The sequence below is a fragment of the Cotesia typhae genome, unplaced genomic scaffold (genome assembly GCF_013202065.1).
Source record: "Cotesia typhae breed Kobodo isofemale line unplaced genomic scaffold, CoteBio_Ctyphae contig_5, whole genome shotgun sequence".
In the NCBI taxonomy this organism is placed as follows: domain Eukaryota; kingdom Metazoa; phylum Arthropoda; class Insecta; order Hymenoptera; family Braconidae; genus Cotesia; species Cotesia typhae.
The window spans coordinates 3,474,893-3,495,830 of NW_027423757.1; the positions used below are offsets into that span (position 1 = coordinate 3,474,893).

Here is a 20,938-nt window from a genome sequence, read left to right on the forward strand (position 1 = left end):
CATTTCCACACACTACTATATACACATTAAATACAATAATCATAATAATAATAATAGTAATATACTGCTTGGTGTGTTAATATCTGGACAACCAAGGAAACTATTGACGTAAAGATATGTTTAAATACAAATTTAGAAAAACATACACATTATTTTTACATTTTAGTGAAAATCTACAAGTCTTCAGTTTTATTAATTTTTTATATTATTAAATTTAATACATTTTATTTTTTTTTTGTGTAAAATTTAAGTTTAAATTGTAAACTTAAAAATTATAAAATTTTTTTTATATATAAAAAAAAATTGATTTCAATCAATTGAAAAATTTTTGAACCAAGAAAATAATTTTGAAAAGTTTAATTATCTTGAATCATGACGAAAAATTCTTGAATCAAGTAAAATTTATTTAAACCAAAAAAAATCTCTTCGTTTACGAATTTTTGTACTCAAATCAAGAAAATGAACTTCTTCAAAATATTATTTACTTGATTTAAATCAATTTTTTTTTCTGTATATAATTTGACTCAAATTTTTCAAAACTTATTTAAGTGATTTTAAAAGTAAAGTATTTTGAAATATATTTATAAAAAAATTAAAACTTGATTTTATTTTTCGGTTTTCTTCTAAAAGAAAAAATTCTAAAAAAATTATTCTTAAGAATAGTTATTTTTTGCTAAGTATAATTAAACATACAAAAAATTGAAAGAAAATTATTTCGTTATTACTGTTAAAAAAAAAATCTATTTACAATACAAATAGTTAAAAAAAAATATAAGTAATTGATAAATGGTATGTTTTTGAAGTTTGAGATATAAAGCAGAATATGTACCAGCTATTGAATCGAGAAGATCGGCTTACCTTTTGGTATATTCGTAAACGGATTGTTGTTGGGGAGTTGATGATATTTGACAGGGGTTTCCATGGTACTTTCGAAGTAACCAACAGAAGGCTTTTTGTATTGTTCTGACTCGTCAGTATATAAAAACACGCAAAATGTAATGAAACATTCTTAGTTTTATTGGCATTGTGGAGCTAGTACAATCAATAATACGCAGAAGGATTTCAATATTTGATTCATTCCTCAAATAATACAAATATAATAATCAATAATTATAAACTATAAATAATTCCTATAAATTAAATGAATAAAATTATAACATTTATACCATGCATAAGCATTGTTTTATCCGTATTAGTATTATTTTTATTAATATCTCTTTTTTGTTTTTAATTATTTACAAAACTTTATTATAATCATAATAATAATAGAAATAGAAATAATAATAATCGTCATACTTATAATAATAATAATAATAATAATAATAATAATAATAATAATAATAATAATAATAATAATAATATTAATAATTTCTACTAGTTTCATTTTTACCCTCACATTCTCTACCCACTATATTATGAATTATTATTTAATTTTATTTTAATTATTTGTTTCTCTTTTTATTTTAATTGTTATATTAATATATCAATAATTATTTAATTTTCTAACATTACTTGTATAACACCTCATCACATAATCAAATTTTAAAAATTCGTTGGTACGTCGAGAATAATCTCCAGTAAGTATTTTCGAATGGGACGAGGATTTTTATATTTACATGTCTTCTCTTATTCTTATTCATCACCATATTCCAAATAAAAAAAAAAGTTGTAAAAAAAAAATCAAATTTTCTATGCGCCCGATTTTTACAGCATACATGAGGTCCTAAGAAAAAATATTTTTAAAATAAAACAAAAATATTTTTTCTTTTCCGAATTACATTTATTCGAATCCCTTCGTACCTCATATATCCAGTTTCATTGATTCATAATTTCTTATCCCTTTAATACTTTATTCTATATGACACTTTTTTCACAAGCTAATTTTACTTATATATACATCATATGTAATCACCAATTTAGTTACATTATTTTATTTATTTTAAATAAAAATAATCATGGACATTTTTAGAGATGTTAACAATAACATCATTTTAAAAAATTGTTTTTAAAATTCCTCTATAATAAGGAACAATTTCAATTTAGTCTATTACATACATTCTCTTTAATTGTTGATTGATGAGAGTTTTTGATATGTACACGGAAAAAACGCTGTACATGGAAAGAACAAGATGACATTGGATATTATCCTAAATAATACTGAGTGAAAAAAAATTTCAGATAGTAACTAGTATAATCTAGATTACAATGAGTATAATCTAGATTACAATAATTATAATCCAGATATCACGCAGTATAATCTGAATTTTTCTAGTTACTATCTGAAATTTTTTTTCACTACAGATATCACTGAGTATAATCTGGAATGATATCCAGTGTCATTTTGTTCTTTCCGTGTAGCTGTAGCAAAACTTTGTTTTTGTACCTACAAAATTAAGCTTTTTTTACATTTACAAAACTTAAATTTGATTCATTAAAATTAATAACAAAGAACTATTAATTTGAGGTTTTTTTTCCCTCACGTAACTTCAATTTCAAATAAGTAAATATAATGTTTTTGGAAAAAAATACTTGATATAAATATAAACATACAGAAAAAAAAAATTTACTTGATCCGAGAAAACTATAAAAAAAAATTTATACTACCTGAAGGGCTTAAAAACATTTATTGATAATCGTATTGAATATTCTTTTAACTAATAAATATAGCGATACAAAACTACTTGCCGTTATGGCTACAATTTTTTTTCCGTGTACATCAAAAAATTGTAATACTTATTTGAATGAAAATAATAATCTTAGATCATCGGTATTTTCCGGGTTAAGTCTATATCTATTACGTTGATCGAAGTATATTTTATAAAATCTCTTAAAAATTCGTCCAATTAAAAATTTTTTTTCTTTAGTATAGATAGTTTTAAAAAATAAAACTAATCACTGGTAAAACCTATATCACCGCAATTGATTAATATTTAATTCAATAACTTTACAAGTTCTGATACTTTCAAATTGATATTACATAAAAAAATTAATTTAAACTTTCACCGGTTTGAAAATTTTTACAAATATGTTTTAGACTTTTTGATTAAAATTTTTACAATATAATAACATACTTATAGATTAAAAGGGACAAATGTTTAATTGGAAATTGGTGATTTTTATATTTACGGGCTATCATCTGGAATAGTATACCACGCTGCCGGATCCGCGGCGAGGGCCCAGGGGCCTGCGACGGAGGGATTGGCGTAGGCCGCTGCCCCCGCCGCGGATGGCGCGCACTACCAAGCTCTACCCTGGAGCGGTAAGTAAGCCCCGCACTGGGCTTGTTGTTGTTGTTGCATGCCTTGTTGAGCACCGGCCCTTGTATAAGAACAGTGCTGGAGACTTTGGCTAGAGGACATAACATGGCTAACACCGACAACTGAATGATGGGAGACACTTGCCCCATGATGAGTACCATGAGGACTTGATGCTGCTGTCATATGAGGTGCCGGACTCGCTAATGCAGCACTTGGTCCACCTCGACTGCCTTCATTTCCACCACCTCCACCGCTGCCACAAGGTTTTCCGTCCTTCACAAGTACTGGGACTGCTACCCGACGAGGTGAACTGGCACTCTGTAATCAGATTTATTTTTATTTTAAAACTTTTTATCGATACAATTTTTTTTTTCTTCAAAAAATACTTATAGTCATTTCCAAATAATATTTTTTTTTAATTTAAAAAATGGGAAACGTAAATTCAAAAGATAATATCAGCTTATTTAAAATAACACGTCCTTTTCAATGAGACAATCATTTTATTTTTTTAATTATAATTCTAATTTATAAATATTCCGCTAAAATTTTAGTTTACACAGTAAAAAATTATAGTTAATACCAAACTATTGTGCCTACACAGAAAGAAAGAAAAAAAGTCTTGAGTCAAGCGTAAATTTTCTTAAATCAAGAAAATCTTAAGGAAGATTGAAAATTTCTTCTTGCTCCAGAATAACTTCGGTCTTCCTTATAATTTTCTTGGTTCAAGAAATTTTTTTTTCTGTGTATCATTCAACATACTGAACTCACTCGATTCAGTGTAAAAATATAATTTTTTATCTACTTTATACAGTCTTTATGAATTTTGCAATTGTATTTTATCTAAATATCGAAAATCGACATTCAATATCGGCCAACAACAATCTTTCAATGCTTAATAAAAAATTCAACTTTTCTCTTTTATTTTATAATATGTAATCATATTTGTTAAGTTTTGACTGGGCTAATTAATTATTATTATTATTTTTTTTTTTTTTTTTCATTTTATTAATTTACATGATCACGAGAAAAAATCGTTTTGTACTCCAATATATCATATATTTAAATAGAAAAAAAATAAAAAAATTCAAAATTTAAAATTGAAAAAATAAGAATTTGATTTTTTCATATTTTTTTTGAAAATTAAATTTCAAGACAAAAAATAACTCCATAACTTTAAAATTATGATGAGTTAATCAGGAGTTAAGAATTTCTTTAATTTTCCATACCATTATTTTTTTTTATTTAAAAAAATTCATATTTTACAAATTATGAGAAATGACGGACTGAAAATTTGAAAGCAAGCTCTTCTTGATCTATACAAGAATATGTCAAAAATTCAGGTGAATAAAAAAATATGATTCTTTAATTTCGAATGAAATAATGACCCATATGCACCATATAAATATAATGAATTAAAGATAATGTATAGAGAATTGAATATACAAAGTTGTCAAAATCAGTAGGCGATTTTTAAAAGTTTGCTTGAAAATATTAAGTGACGTCAAGCAATAAAAATATAATAAACGAAATAAAATAAAACGGTTGGCTAGCAGTAGAACGTTTATCGTGTGCCAAGCAAATAAAACGTGGGCGCGCATGTAAATAAATCTATACCTAAAAGAGAAACGATCCAGCATATATGTGGATAAAAACGACGTACTGAAATTTTTCTTCAAGGAGACGAATCATCTCATTAAGAATAAATACAGGTGGCTACCGTCATACAAGACCTCTTCGTAATTTCTTTTTCTTAGTCTTTGTCTATCATACTTACAATATTTTCTTACTCACAGCCTCTCTCTCTTTTATTTTATTTTTTTTCTCCAACACATACATACATACATACATACATACATACATACATAACATAGCATAGCCGTTAGCCCCATACCAATGGTATGCCAAACAGAAGCCCGAGCACGCTACATCAACGTCTGTACCTGTGGAACCCGGTGGACCACTCAGCTGTATCAACATCGAGTACATGACATTCCTCTTCGATCTCTTCGCTCCCGCTGCGCTCTAATAACAACTCTGTTTACTGATGTGAGCTGGGTGACGATGCCACGATGACCATTTTATGCTTATTCTCACATTATTTATACACGTATCGTGTATTTGATTATCCATCAATTTATATATTTCGACATTTTTTTACTATCATTATTATTATCATCTTTTCTTTTATTATTTTTCTCATGGCACATACTGCGGTTGAGCTTTTTTAAATATATTTATACTACTTATACCGCATACTTAACCTCGCGAACGTTTAATCTTTTAAATATATTTGAATATTTTATTTTACATAAATAAACTTTTTTTTTTCTCTCAGTATAAGAAAAAATACTCACTTTCTTGTAACTATGTGTTACCACTAAAAAAAAAAAAAAAAAAAAAAACTATTTTTTAACATTGTTTTTTTGTACATAAATATTTAGTTTCTGATAATCTATTTTTAAAAAATTATTCTGCAGAAAATAAGATAACTTCCTTAAAGTCCTAGGGCATTGAAATTTTTTTTAATTTCTTACGATGTGTCATGTACTCAATGAGAGTTATTTTTCTTCTCATCAGGATACAGCGTGTTATCGGTCGAATTCGACGGTCAATAAAAGTATGTATTGTAATGATCATCATTGTTTGTACAGTCCATATTGTTAGAGCAAAAAAATTGTGAGTGAAAAAATAACATACTTTTTATGAGTATCTTCAATTTTTAAATCAATTAAATTGTTTTTAACAAAATTTTAACTCTTACCATTCATTGAAGCATTTATTAAAATTTGATTCCTTTTTTTCTTTACTTAATTTTATGCTTTATGTTATAGAAAATTTTAATTTAACGAATGGTAGTCATTGAATATATATTATAGTCATAGAATATAATTAGTCATAGAATAATTTTAATATCAACGATATTTGATAGAATTTTGTTTATAAAATCAACTTGATTCAAAAGAAAAATTCGTGACAAATAAAATTTATTTAAATCGAGAAAAATTTATCAGATCAAGAACTTTTTCTACACAGTAAAAAATTTTGCGTCATTGCGTCAAAAAATTTTGTGTTAAAAATTTTTATGTTAACACTTTTTCATTTCAACACTTTTTTGTGTTGATTTAACGGAATAAATGTTAAATTTACACATATAAATGTTAAATATTTAACACAACAATCTTTACCACTAAGTTTTTTAACATAATGACGCAAAATTTTTTACTGTGTACTGAGATTAAGACGATGAAGTTTTTAAAAATGATTTTTTTGATTTAAGTTTTCTTCTGGAATCAAGTTGATTTTTTTCCTGTGTAACATGACACAGCCAAAACTAAATAAGATTCATTATCAAATAAGAGAGTAGTTGTCACATTTACGATTCGAAAGAGAAGAAATAAGTGCATAAGCATAGCAATGCACTTGAAGTTGACAGATTGATGATTACGTTAAATGTATGACGGTCCGCTCGCGTCACGCGTCATGCCACTTTAGTCACTTGAACGCGTGTTAAACGATATCCGGCGAAAATGACCGTGGTCTGTAAAGTGAGTGATAAGTATCAATATATATACATACATACATACATACATATATATATAAATAGTACTGATTTATCTTGTGTGAAAATTTATTCATTAAGTACGAGGTTATATTACAATATACGTAACAGATTAGCTATGCACAAAAAGAAAAAAAATCTTGAGTCAAGCGTAAATTTTCTTAAATCAAGAAAATCTTAAGGAAGACTGAAAATTTTTTGAATAAAGTTAAAATTTCTTTAACGAAGTTAAATTTTTTTAAATTAAGAAAATTTTTTCTTGCTCCAAAATAACTTTGATCCTTTTTATAATTTTCTTGGATCAAGAAATTTTTTTTTTTTTTTTGTGTGTAATTACTTAATGTACTAAATATTCAAAATATTACGTTTTTAGTTTTCTTCTTATTTTACAGTAAGTTGATTGCAGAGTGGATAAATTAGAAAATAATATGTTATTTGGAAGCAAAAAAAAATATATTAATGAGAAAAATACAAGGTTTATCGCCAGCTGCTGAACGTGACTGTACCTACGGCAAGATGGCGACGGAAGGCTCTTAACGGAGGCTGTTTCCTCACCCTGTTTCCTCTTCATCCCCCTCGCAACAACTCGTGGCTCTTTCTCTTTTTCCCTCATCTCTGTACGTTAAGTTACGTTCGTTCACTCGCTTGCCTCTCGGTACTTGAGATTTTTTTACCTCCTGCAAGTACGTGAAGAGCAGAAGGGAGAGTTGAACGAAATAAAACGAATAAAAAAATAAAATAAAAGAACGGGAAAAAAATTGAAAATCTGAGCACTGCAAACTAGTATACGTCGTCATCGATCGCTGTTAGCACGCGATCATATTCTACCTCCCTATTTTTCATTTTATTTATTTAGATTTTTTTTATTATTATAAAAAATATCTTGATTGTGTGTTGATCATTTTAAATTTCACGAACGCGCATAAAAATTCTGTGAATCTCTTAAAAATTTAAGATAGTTGAATGATCAAAGACACCTTGATGTTTACATATTGAATCATTTCAGATGGATATTATATCGAAAAGGATAAGTTGATGATCATGAATGATAAAAAAACTTGATTCAAAAGTTACACAATTTTAAGATGTACTTCACATCATGGCTCGATGATAGGAGTGCCATTCAAATGCTCGTACTACTTTAGGAAGAAGTACACTTTAGTAATACCAACCGCTAAAGTTGGATATCTGAGCGATTTTTATACGAAAGTATATATGATTCCTGATCACTAATAGTTTAGTAAACTTTTTTCATTTGACCCCCACATCTATCTATCAATGTAACAGAATCTATCGACGTCGCTTTTATCGACTTAAAGACATCTGATAACTTGGAAAATTTATATACGCATTAAGGACTTATGATAATACTATTATTTGATAACTTTATCCTAGTGTCCCGATCAGAGGATCACCAGGATCTTCAGGATCAAAAAAATTACCAATTTAACAGGTTAAATATAAACCATCGATACGATTGTAAATTTAGTCCTTTTTTTAATTAACCCTTCGTTGGTCGCGTCTTTTTTAGTTTCTCGCTCAAACTTTAGCGAGTCTTTATAGGTTGAGAAGTTGTTAGCCGGCGATTCGCTTATAGCGCTACCAACGAAGAGTTAATCTAACATAAAAAAAGTATGCGAATAAACGCAACAAGTCATAACTATTATTTTAATCCATAAAAATATCACATGGTAATTTATACAGTCGTCGCGAATAGAAAAAATGCTCAAGGTAGCAATATTATATGCACTACTTAAATATTTGCGTACATTCGTTGTATGAATATATATCCTTCTATATAGCTCATTGAACATAACCATATCCTGATATAATAAAAGTAATAGTATAAAAATAATTGTGTGATTTATATTATATTAAATGAAAGTGATCGTAATTAGTTGAATAGCCAAATTGGGGTATAATAGAGTGGCTAGGTTTAGCAGTCATGTAAACGGAACGCCTCTGGCAAAGAGGGTCGTAACGAAGTTGAAAACACAAGCGTGTTATACGAAGGCGGAGATCGGCAATTGCACGTATCGCTGAGCTTGATCAAGATAAAGCCAGTCGGCGTAAACAAGACCCACAGTCCGGAATTGAAATCTAAGTTGTAGGGGGATACATATATTTATAGGAAGGAAAACGCACACACGCCAGGAATACTAACAAGTAAATTATGGGGCGGCTGTTCACTCGGGCGCGTAAGGCTATGTTGATCGGACCGCTGATATACCTTTTTCATACTACATACTACATACTACATACATATATTTTGTAGTCTACCATTCATATGATTAGTACATAATTCTGTTTATAGATTTTAACTGTATTGATCGATCTAAAATGTTTATCCTGACACTTTTACTTCAAATAGAATATTTTATAATAGTAAATAAATGATGCTTGACAATAACTGTTGCTTTCACTTTGTGATTATTGTAATAATCATGTTGACGACATTTATATCTGTAAGATGGATCTCATCTCCGCTTTTTATCGATTTAATAAACTTTGTGAAATAAAAGCTTTTGAAGAAGATTTTTACAAGAAGAACGTTATTGTCAATTTATTCTGTCAATACACAGATTCAGTAAAATATCTTTATGTATTAAATTATATATATTCGTTTTTTATTTTATTCTTATGATAAAATCACCCGATAATGTATGCTTAGGGTTGATGCGTGCTTCTGCATATACACTTAGGCTACATCTGCGTTATCGGTATGATCTTCTTGTGATTTTGCAGGCAGTGAATTCAATAGAAGCCACATTTGTTCTCATTTATTTTTCGTTTTATATTTGTCTATCGTATGGAATATATCAAACTGTATGAAATTTTTATTATCGATGACACAATGAAAGATCAATTTTTTCATTGTTACTTATCTTTATCATTTTATTCAAGAGGTTTTATGATGATAAGGAAGATATTTTTAACTTTATCTATGTACCTATTGGTTTTTCTATTCAATAAATTTTATATGTTTTTGAAGATATTCTGACGTATTTTACAGTCACTTTCAATCCTTTTAATTTAATTTTGTTGTGTTTATATCATCAATAGTTGTACTAAGTAGTCAAAATTTTTTACCAAAACAAAATTAAAGTAACAATATATTTGTACGATGATAAGTGATTATGTTTCAGCTTACGCCTCGAAAAAATTTTGATGAAAACAAGCTCTCATTAATTTGACCATTTATATACTGTATGTACACAGAAAAAAAATTACTTGTAAAAAAATCAAGTAAATAATTTTGAAGGATTTTATCTTCTTGATTTGAGTAAAAAAATTCTTAAACTAAGAAATTTTTCTTGATTTAAGTAAATTTTACGTAATTCAAGAATTTTTCGCCTTGATTCAAATTTATTTGTTTTTCTATGTATAAACTATCGATAAACTCTTGATTTACGCCTTAATATTTTAATGTTGATTAAAGAAAAATTTTCAATTCTGAATAAATATTCTAAATTAAGTCGACTTCTTCGTAGAAAACAAAATAAACCCACCAATCACATAAACACACATTTCTTCTGAACAAATAATTAAAAATTTTACTTGATTTAATCAAATTTTTTTTGAATAAATGTATTTACAGAACAAAAAGTTTTTTTTTCTAAAATTTAATACAAAATTCTGAAGCTTGTGTGTTTAAATATATCTCAAATGAGTTCGAGAAAAAATGATATGACTTATATTATTTCGATAATAAATATTGAAATATATTTATTCGGGTAGAATAAATAGTATGTAAATAAGACATAAAACCTTTTGATCTAAAATTCTTCATCTTCTAATGAATATTTTTATCATCACTAAAATTAATAATTTATAAATAAAAGATATTTACTTGATTTTGTGCATTTTGTTCTGCCATCGCTTTCTCCTTGGCTTGTCTTTTGCATTTATACCGGTGATTTTGGAACCAAATTTTAACCTGAAACACACAATGTCAAACTTATTAAAAAATATGAATATGATAATGTTGGACGTAGAAAATTATACACGATAAAAGTAATATGTACAACTATTGTCAAGTAAAAACGTGCGTTATTTTTTTAGGACTGACATTTTTGACAAGATGATTCGAGGTAGTTTCTATACTTTTGACATTTTTACACCGTAAGCCTATAATCCACATTTCATTTTCTACTCCTGTAAACGTACCTTGTTATTTTTTCCTGATTAAATTCTATACTCTATTTAATTTTTAAATTTTTATTTGTACATACAATTTTTGTATTGAGTATAATTTTTTTCTTTTTTCAATATTTATGTTAAAAATTTTTTTCTTTTTTGAAAGAATGTTTCGAAATTAAATAATTATGTTGTCTATCAAACTTGAAACAAAAAAGTTTAGGTGTAAAAAAAATTGAAATTGTTCATCATTATTATTATACGCTTAAATGCACTTATTGACAAATTTCAGTCAAAATTACTCAGCAAAATCAGTTTTTCGCTTTTGTAGCTATAAAATAAAAACGACAAAAGTAGTCACTGCTGTCTGATGAGAAAAAAACTTTAAGTGCAACATTATTTAAAATATAATATTTGTATCCAAAAAAGAATGAATGGCATAAATTCAACAAGTTTTAACGATCATTCGTGCGCGGAATCGTATATGTGCTCTCTGCTCTTTAGCGATCCTTCCATATATAGTTGCTCTCTGCTTAAAACCGCTTTTACGGCAATTGAACGCGATTAGGGAAGCCTAGCGTGTGGACATGGGAATCGGATCAACATCTGCTTATGACAGGGCGGTGTTATAATCCCACATTACTTCAGCATCACAATGATTAATCCACGGGATTTAAGTTCATCCTATCCGTCGGCAAGACAAAATCATTCATTGTTTATCATTTTAGCTTTTCGTTTAGGTATTCAACCAAAATGATACTCTCGACTCAATATATTTTATGTCTTTTGTATTATTGTGTGATTAATCTTAAAACCATGTACTAGTGATTGAAGATGTGTAAAATTTATCTTTTTATTTTTTTTTAATATTTTGTGTACACAGAAAGAAAAATTTCTTGACTGGAGAATAAAATTCTTGGCTCAAGAAAATTTTCTGGTGGCTGAAGGAAGACTAAAGTTGTGTTGGCCGAAGTGAAAATTTTTCTTGAAATTCTATTCTTAGTAGAAATAATTTTTTCTTAATTCATATTATCATAAATACTTGATACAATAAATTTTTATATTTGATCAAGATTTTTAGATACTTTAGGGAAGCAGCGCAACCTGGTTCAGCTGAGAAAAAAATTTTCTCACCTTGAGAAAATTTTTCTCATGAATATTTGATACCCATTTTATATTATTTTGAATATTAAATGAAAATAATGATTCAATATCATTTGATCTTCCCATTTGACATGTTAATCAATAAAAATATTTATGAAAATTTACTTCTATCGAGGTATTTAATATTTTGGAGCAAGAGAGAAATTTTCTCAAAACAAGCAGATTTTCTTGACTTAAATAAATTTTCTTGGATCAAGATGCGTATTTCTTAAAGCAAGAGAATTAATTTTGTTGGAATAAGTGAAATTTCTTGTCAAAAAAAATTTTTTTTTTCGTTCCAGAAAATAATTAGTAAGGAAAATATTTTCTTGGCTCTTTTCTGTGTATAGTTTTATAATCAAAAAATTCATTATTAAAATTTATATGTAATAAGCTTTGTGACTTAATGAACTATGATCAACGCAGAAAATTGTTAAAAGTACAATTTAAAAAAAAATTAAATAGTGAATCATTTTTGAATCTCGAATATTTTAATAATTTATTTTTTTTATTAAAATATAAAATGGAAAATCTTAAAAATTAAAAAACTTGTTCTTTAAATTTCATTTTTATAAGCAAATTTTTTAAAACATTTATAATTATAATTAACTTTGCTATAAAAATAATAAATTGGTGTTTTTATTTGAATTAAAAATGAATAAAAAATTAATAAAAATAAAATAGATTCAATAAATAAAGTGAAAAAAAAATTTCCCAACGGCCACCATATGCTGGTAAGCTTCAAGTGGTTGTAACTCGCTTTTGGTCTGTTCACTCTAGTACTTCTGGTAGTTATGTATGCTATTGTCTCTCAAATCCACCTCGAAAACTTAACCAAAGTACTCAGAGCCATAAGCGTTCAGTTAAATGGACCATGAGTTACGGATCAAAAGTTCTTTTTAATAATTTTAATATTATCGAACCAGCATACTCACTCATTGTATCTCATTCATCCTCTTAATTAAATACATATGGTCAAATCATATGCTTCAAATTTTTAATACAACTCCAACTTAAAGAACTATTTCACTATACTTACAATAAGTGAAATTTAGAAATGCTAGTAGTAAAAGTGTTCTCAGCATCAGCTCTTTTAGCCTGCAAGATACCTGCCAATGTTTACTCTGCACAGCAGGAGACGCGCCGGGCTATTGAGTTTGCTCAAAAATCAGGACTGAAAGCCTCGATTAACTTCTCACTAACGTTTATTCTACTAAAGTCAGACAAATAGACAAACGAAACGCCTACGAGAAATATTTTTACGTTTTTCTGTGCCTGATGGTGTTGTTTTTAAAAAATTAACTTAACACACAGATGACTCTTTGCTAATAGAGGGTATAAGCTGCTGTTTAAACATTTTGTCTGGTGGCCATTATTAAATTTAATCCTATATAATTACTACAGCATGTCAAAAAACTGTGCAATTTAGGAGTTTCGAAATCAATATTCATTTTATACCAAAATTTTTTAATTTTTGTTATTGAAAGATGTATGAATAAATTACTCATCACCTTACGGCACAGTAAATGATTTTTCGTCATTGCGTCAAAAAAAAAAAGATTCTGTGTTAAATAATATTTAACATTTTTCTTCGTTAATTCTTACTAATACTATAAATATGAATGTATTTTTTACGCTTTTACGCGAAAACAACTTAACTGATCATCATGAAAATTTGTATACATATTTTTGAAAGTATTAGAAGTAACATAGGATACTTTTTATTAAAAAAAAAAAAAAAATTATTTTTTACGAAAGACAAAAAAATTGTTTGTCAAAAAATTAGAATCACATTGATTCAGTTCTATTGAAATGCAATGGTCTTTGATGTTTATCTAAGGGCTTTAACGCGAGCGAAGCCGCGGATAAAAGCTAGCTTAATATAATTGTGTTTAATTAAATTAAATGTAAAATATTAATAAAGTACCGTTCCCATATTTTCAATAAATGGAAATTTTCAAAAAAGTTCTCTGTTACTGTAGAAGTAGGCTTATAAATAATTAATCGAATATTAAAAAATTTTTTGTCATTGCATCAAAAAAAATTAGTGTATCGTTATGAGAACAAGAAGCGAATTCAAAAATTAATTTATTAAAAACAGTGCAGAGAATCAATTTTAAATTTTAATGGCAAGCAATTTATTATCCACACATCTTCTGATAATGCAAAGTTTTTTTAATTTTTGTGTAATATAAATGTAAATATTGAAACTCCTTAATTGCTATGCTAATACACAATTTTGTATATTATTATAAAAATATTTTCCAACATAAATCTAAAGTAATGAAACCGTAATTAGCAATAAGTTGATGCATAAATCAATAGAACCATTAATCAAAACACAGGTGGTTGAATAATGTTATTGAAGAGATGAGTAGCTGTTGGAAATGTTCAACAGCTAATACTAATGTCAATTCAAGTTATAGCATTACTAGAGTATGTATTGGCATACATATATATACGTATGTAGGCAACCAAGTGGATGCAATTGATCAAGTTAGTCTAACGTAGTTATACTGTGGCTACATCGGTTGATAGGGGGTTGACGTTATAAGCATCAGGGGTTTATCTATATCGCACACCCTCATCGTTACTTGACGCGGTCTCCTCGGGCAATTGAACCCACCGCCAACTTGCGACACATAACTGTCGTTATATTAGACTTGTGCATGTACACACCACCCTAATTCTTACTCTGGATGCCCCGGGCATGAAGACTTCGTGCTCTGTGCACTACAATTCAAATCACAAAGGGGCTAGTTGGTTGCTTGTTCGTGTTCACCTACCGAAACAATAATCGTTTGTTCTGACGACGGTGAGACTTGTTGTTTTTCTTTACTCAAAATACCAAGCTCGTTACTGCGAAAATATTTGTCATTCCGGTGTGGTTGTTAACTCCGATAGTTAACTCTCTCTCTATAATGGATAAGAGTACCATTATTAGTATATAAATATATAGAGAATGTTTCTTGGGGCGTGAATTATTTTGGCATGTCAAGAAATTAACTAAGAATGTGATACGTCAATGTTTTTATACCAGGATTTAGGTATGATATATGTTGTGATTATTGATTATTCTGTATTTATTTAGTTAATAGAAGAGTGTCTTTGAGATAATAAAGTATATAAATATATTCTTGTTTATTCTTATGTATGTACATAGGATGTGTATAAGTTGCCTCATATGAAGATATGATAAAGGCACGAGAAAAAATAGTTGTTAAACAAATAGATAGGGTTTATTTTTGAAATGGTGTTTATTTTGGAGTATTATTGCTAGATAAATTTTTTGAACATTGTTCGGAAGTGTACCACCCAAAAATATTATTGTAGAAAACTTGGCTAGTTAACTATTTGCTAATATTTTTCAATTAATTTTTTTTTTTTTTTTTTTTTGGTATGCATTTGTGTAATTTATTCTTGAATATGGTACACAAAAAAAAATTAACTTGAATCAAGAGTAAAATTCTTGAACCAAGAAAATAATTTTGAAGAAGCTCATTGTCTTAAATCAAGACAAAAAATTCTTAAATCAAATAAAATGTACTTAAACCAAGTGAAATTTCTTAGTTTAAGAATTTTTTAACTCAAACCAAGAAGATGAAATTCTTCAAAATGATTGACTTGATTCAAGTAAATTTATTTTTCTGTGTAACAGCTATTATACAATAAATATACTGATAGTAAAAATATTAATTTAATTGAAGAGAAATAAACAGTTTGAATATATTGAATCAAATAGTAAATTTCAGTAGATTCAAAAAATTTTCTGCTTGATTTAAAACAATTAAATTTTTAAAAATGTTTTTCTTAATTTAAAAAAGCGCGGAGACAAATTTTAGTCAATCTTTTTTTTGGAAAAATTTAAAATCCACGATTACTATGACTTCTGCTTAAAAGAATTTTCTTTCAAAGTCGACATACTCAGAGTCTAAGATCGGGAATGTTATGGTAAAATATACAGGACATAATTTTTTCTCCTTTCTATCTCAAAAAATTTCAAGTCCAAGTCTCCGAGTCAAAAACTATAAATAGATTTAGAAGTTTTAACTTAATTGTTATACTTAGTATTGAAACTTTAATACTGTCATACTGTAGTTATTATAAAAGTCCTTATTAAATAGAATAGTCCTTTGTATTAATTAAATTTTTCGTGTGTAGAGACACAGCCTCACCGTTTTTGACACACAATTTTTTTTTTTTGTAAGATTGCGTTGAATAATTTACATTGACGTATAAATCAAAAGCTGTTTGAGTAGAAATTTAAAAGTTTTTATAACGTAACTGAAAATGCCACCAAGTCACCAAAAGACACCGTTATCAAAGCCCTCAGGGAAATTCTTGGTGTTTGCGGTTGCAATATATGCACCCCTAGATTATTATGGTCCTATATACTTCACACTTGGTAGTTGCATGCTTTTAATGAACGCGCTTCCACATTACATCGTCCTCGATTTTGAATATGCATTTTTACATGCACTTCGTTTCTCTCATTCAATTTGTATCTGAATGATTAAGATCAAAATCATAAATTATTTAGTCAATATCAAATCTCCCTAGATTTTAAATAGACTCATATTAAAGAAAAAATTATTCTTTGTTTTATACACAGAAAGAAAGAAAGTCTTGAGTCAAGTGTAAATTTTTTTAAATCAAGAAAATCTTAAGAAAGATTGAAAATTTCTTGAATGAAGTTAAATTTTTTTTAAGCCAAGAAAATTTCTTCTTGCTCCAAAATAACTTCGGTCTTCCTTACAATTTTCTTGGTTCAAGAAATTTTTTTTTCTGTGTAGTATTTATCAGAAAATATAAAAGGATACTAATAAAATTTCAATTAATAAGTAAAATGTATAAATGTATTCAATAAATGAAGAGTAGTAGTAAGCTTTGCAAACATTTGATACTGGTTGATGGCGTGAAGGGAGTGAATTTGCAGTAAGGTTTCGCGGTATGAACACTTTGGACTTTGGCAGATCGAGGGGCGTAAGGCAAAGCTGGGGTGTATATCAGGGTCGGCCTCGGTGGTAGGTAAACCCATTACTATGATTATTATCCACGTACCTGAATCGCGAGATTCATCCGCCATTGGCATACATACTGTGTAGCTCAAACTCCAGCACCGCGTCCGAAAAACCTAGCTTGTTCAACTTCACATTTTACCCTCCTCATACCCCATAGAAAAATAATGTTGTATGAACAGCCATAGCTTGCTCTCCCCCGTTCAAGCCAGTTCGTACTTGCTTTGCTTGTTCTCCGTTCTTTTATTTTATTTTATATATTTTTTTTTTTGTTATAGTTTACTTAGAAAATCTTTGCTTTCATTCAACTTACGTATATATCTTAATTTTATGTTCTACGATCTATTATTCTCGAGTAAAAAAAAAATAGTAAATTTTTTTGTTTATAGAAAATTGATCAAATTTTTAATTATAATTACTTGAGATTTTTTTCTATAATTCCCGATAATTGTACACACATTGGAAGATATACTGAAAAAAAAATTAGAGCTACAATAGACTTAGAGTGATAATGGTGAATTAAAAATGAAAAAGTGTGTATCGAGTAAAATGATAAAAAATTACTGGTGATAATAATTTAGATGTAATGCCCCACTCGAAGAGCAGCTGGTTCGTCAACCAATAAGAGAGACGACAAAATTTTCAGGGTAACTATTTTTCAGTCTGTACATTTTATATAATGCACCGTCGAATGGCAATTTCTGTCTTTTATATGTCATGTGTCGCCTCTCTTATTCTCTCTCGTCTGCGCAACAGTAGCGATAATAATAACAACACTGTTAACAATGCCTAGAGTGGTTGCCCAGTAACAATGGAGACTGTACTTAGAGTAACAATGCCACGACAAAATGGAGGACTGCATCTGTGTCCCACGATATCGAAGCCACGTACACCAAAAAAGAGTTTTGTTAAAGTAAAACGTAAAGCATTCGTTGATATATATTATACACTCGACTCGATTGCTTGTATATTCATTAATTTTTTAACATCGGAAGAGTTTATCGACTGGAGAGTTGAGTATTATAAAAACATCAATGCGGCTGTTGATGGAAGCTTTTTAAATGTTTATAATTTGTGTGTGGATAAGGATGATTGATTAGAGAAAACACCATACCAATAGAGTTAAACTTTCTTGTAAGTTAAAGAAGATGGCTTGTGACGTTTGTTTGTTTTATAAAGACACGCGTAGGGTTTTTTTTTATTCTTTCAGCAGGTTCAGTCGGATAAAGCGTAAGTATCCTTCACTTGCTTCAAAATCGAGGGCACGAGTACTCGTGAAGTATGATCGAGTGAAGATTCTTCCCACAGAAGCTTTTCAACGACGAGATCCGTTACATCGATGGCTCATTAATTCCAACGCGATCCTCAACTTCGCTTGCTCGCTCGTTTGCGCTCAAGTCCACTTGTCAATTTTAATGATTCCATGCAAAACTACATCGTCAAGTCTTCTTCAACAAAATCGATTCACTATCTACAACTAAAACACTTTGTGAATGAACATTAAAAAAAGATCTCTTCTAAATTCAATCATTAAGTTACACGCTGTATATTATAGGTAAAGAACTTTTAAAGCTTATTAGTAAAGGATACTTATGCATAACTAAATCGTTGTAAATCGATATTTTCAAATATGTACTCATATTAATTTATGCATTACATTTTTTAATTCATCTTCTTAAATTCTTGAATATATTTACGCATAAATATGGGTAATAGGCAAAATCATATCATATATCACTTAGAAAAATGTATAATAATTTTTGACATAAGTCATGCATGAAATGATTTAGAGAAATTATATAATTTTTTTTTAAATCATATCTTTCTTACATTCTCTCTATCAAAATGACTACACAAAAAAAAAATCAACTTTAATCAAATAAATAATTTTGAAGAATTTTATCTTCTTGATTTGGGTAATAAAATTCTTAAACAAAGAAATTTTTCTTGGTTTAAGTTAATTTCACTTGATTCAAGAATTTTTGATTTTGATTGAACAAAATGGAATTCTTCAGAATTATTTTCTTGGTTTAAGAATTTTTTTCTTGATTCAAGTTAATTTTTTTTTCAGTGTATCCAACGTAATTTCGGATGACGTTTCGTCTAAATAACAATTTGGTTATCTGATTTAAGGATTAATTTGTTAAACTCAAACATTGTGATGGTAAAAGGCGAGTGCGAGCGAGACGGCAGAGCAACAGAATTATTATTACTATTGTTATCATCGTTATTATTATTATTATTATTATTGTTATTATTACTATTGTCATCATCGTTATTACCACTATTATTACTATCATTATTATTACTATTATTACTATCATTATTATTACTATTATTATCGTTCTTGTCATTATTAATACCGGAGTATATTTAATATACTAAAGATGTTTTTTTTTATATATCATTGTTCATTTACATTTCTTTGTTTAATGAAAAAGTTTATTTAGTTTTAAATACTTGACTGAGATTTATTTTAAAATGCGCGCGAATGTTTGAGTACGCCACCGCGGCGAGAGATGGCGAAGAATTCCGCCGCTCGTTCGCTTGCAGTAAAAACCGGCAAGCTCATATAAGCGAAACCGCGTGACGATAATTTTTGTTCTTTTAAAGAACAAAAATTTAATTTACCTGAAAGAAAGAATTAATTAAAATTCCCAAACAGATTCAAAAGATCTGAATAATTATGTAATTAATTACTTTCTTGTAATTTTGTATAGAAAATTATTTTTGGTGAAAATTATTATTTAGCAAATGTTATTTTTTTTCTAAGTCCCGAACGACTTTTGTATGGAATTGATTTGGTATGAAATTTATTGTAATCTGTTGAAATTAATGAGTGAATTTAATATTTGATCAGATTTAAATAATTAAAAAATCTGAAGTTTGGCGAAAAGCGATAGATGGCGATAATTTTCCCAGATCTTTCACTCTTGGAGAAAGGTCTGGGAAATGCCAAAAGCGATTTTTATCGACGGGAAAGGCAACCAAGTTTTCCAGTGGTTCTTGTTTCTGGTAGAAGACCCTTCACCAAGGAATAACCAAGGAACTCTTACCTTGTCTCCGACCAGGAACCAGGTAAGTGCTGACTTATCCATTGGGGGAAATTTGGCCACCGGGAAGGGTTGCTTTCCAAGCACCCAGAGGGAACTAGGGGTAAGTAGGGCCGGGAAGGGTTGCTTTCCAAGCACCCAGAGGGAACTAGGGGTAAATAGGGCCGGGAAGGGTTGCTTTCCAAGCACCCAGAGGGAACTAGGGGTAAGTAGGGCCGGGAAGGGTTGCTTTCCAAGCACCCAGAGGGAACTAGGGGTAAATAGGGCCGGGAAGGGTTACTTTTCAAGTATCCAGATGGGAGTAGGGGCAGGTAGGGCCGTGATTTAAAACGCAACCGTCGGTAAAGAAGAATACTACTGTGTAAAGGTAGTAGGCAGAGTTTGGCCACCAGATGGCTCTAAAGAGAGCCGGAAAGTAAATGTTGTGTGCGGGTTATGTGCGATATTGTAAAGTTTGACATAACGCTTGTAAATTTTATAAACTTGAGTTTCAATTTTGTTGTTTTTTTTTGTTTGTTAAATAAATAGAGTATTAAGTATAATTAGGTTCCAAATTTATTTATAAGTAAAATAAGTTATCCCTTAAAAGATCCTGGACTCCGGCGAGATTTTATTCGAGCTAGGGGATATAGATGTATAGGTAAAGCCTTGACTAAATTACTACGGCAATTAAATTTATTTGAAAAAAACCGGAAAAATACCCGTTACAACATATAGTGAGTAGCTCTGGTAAACATATACACCTTCGTTAAAACAGACATTGTTTTGTCA

The 20,938-nt window shown here is 28.7% G+C and overlaps 1 protein-coding gene across 1 annotated transcript in view; it reads right to left on the reverse strand.

Annotated features, from left to right (window-relative positions):
- Positions 1-1,017: 1,017 nt before the first annotated feature.
- Positions 1,018-20,938, reverse strand: part of LOC141530537 (homeobox protein Nkx-2.4) — a 29,479-nt gene continuing 9,558 nt past the window's right edge. The window contains exons 3-4 of the mRNA XM_074247704.1: positions 10,667-10,753; positions 1,018-3,575 (exon numbers count right to left, since the gene is read on the reverse strand). Coding sequence (XP_074103805.1) covers positions 3,237-3,575; positions 10,667-10,753 — 426 coding nt within the window. The 3' untranslated portion in view covers positions 1,018-3,236. The remainder of the gene's footprint in view (positions 3,576-10,666; positions 10,754-20,938) is intronic.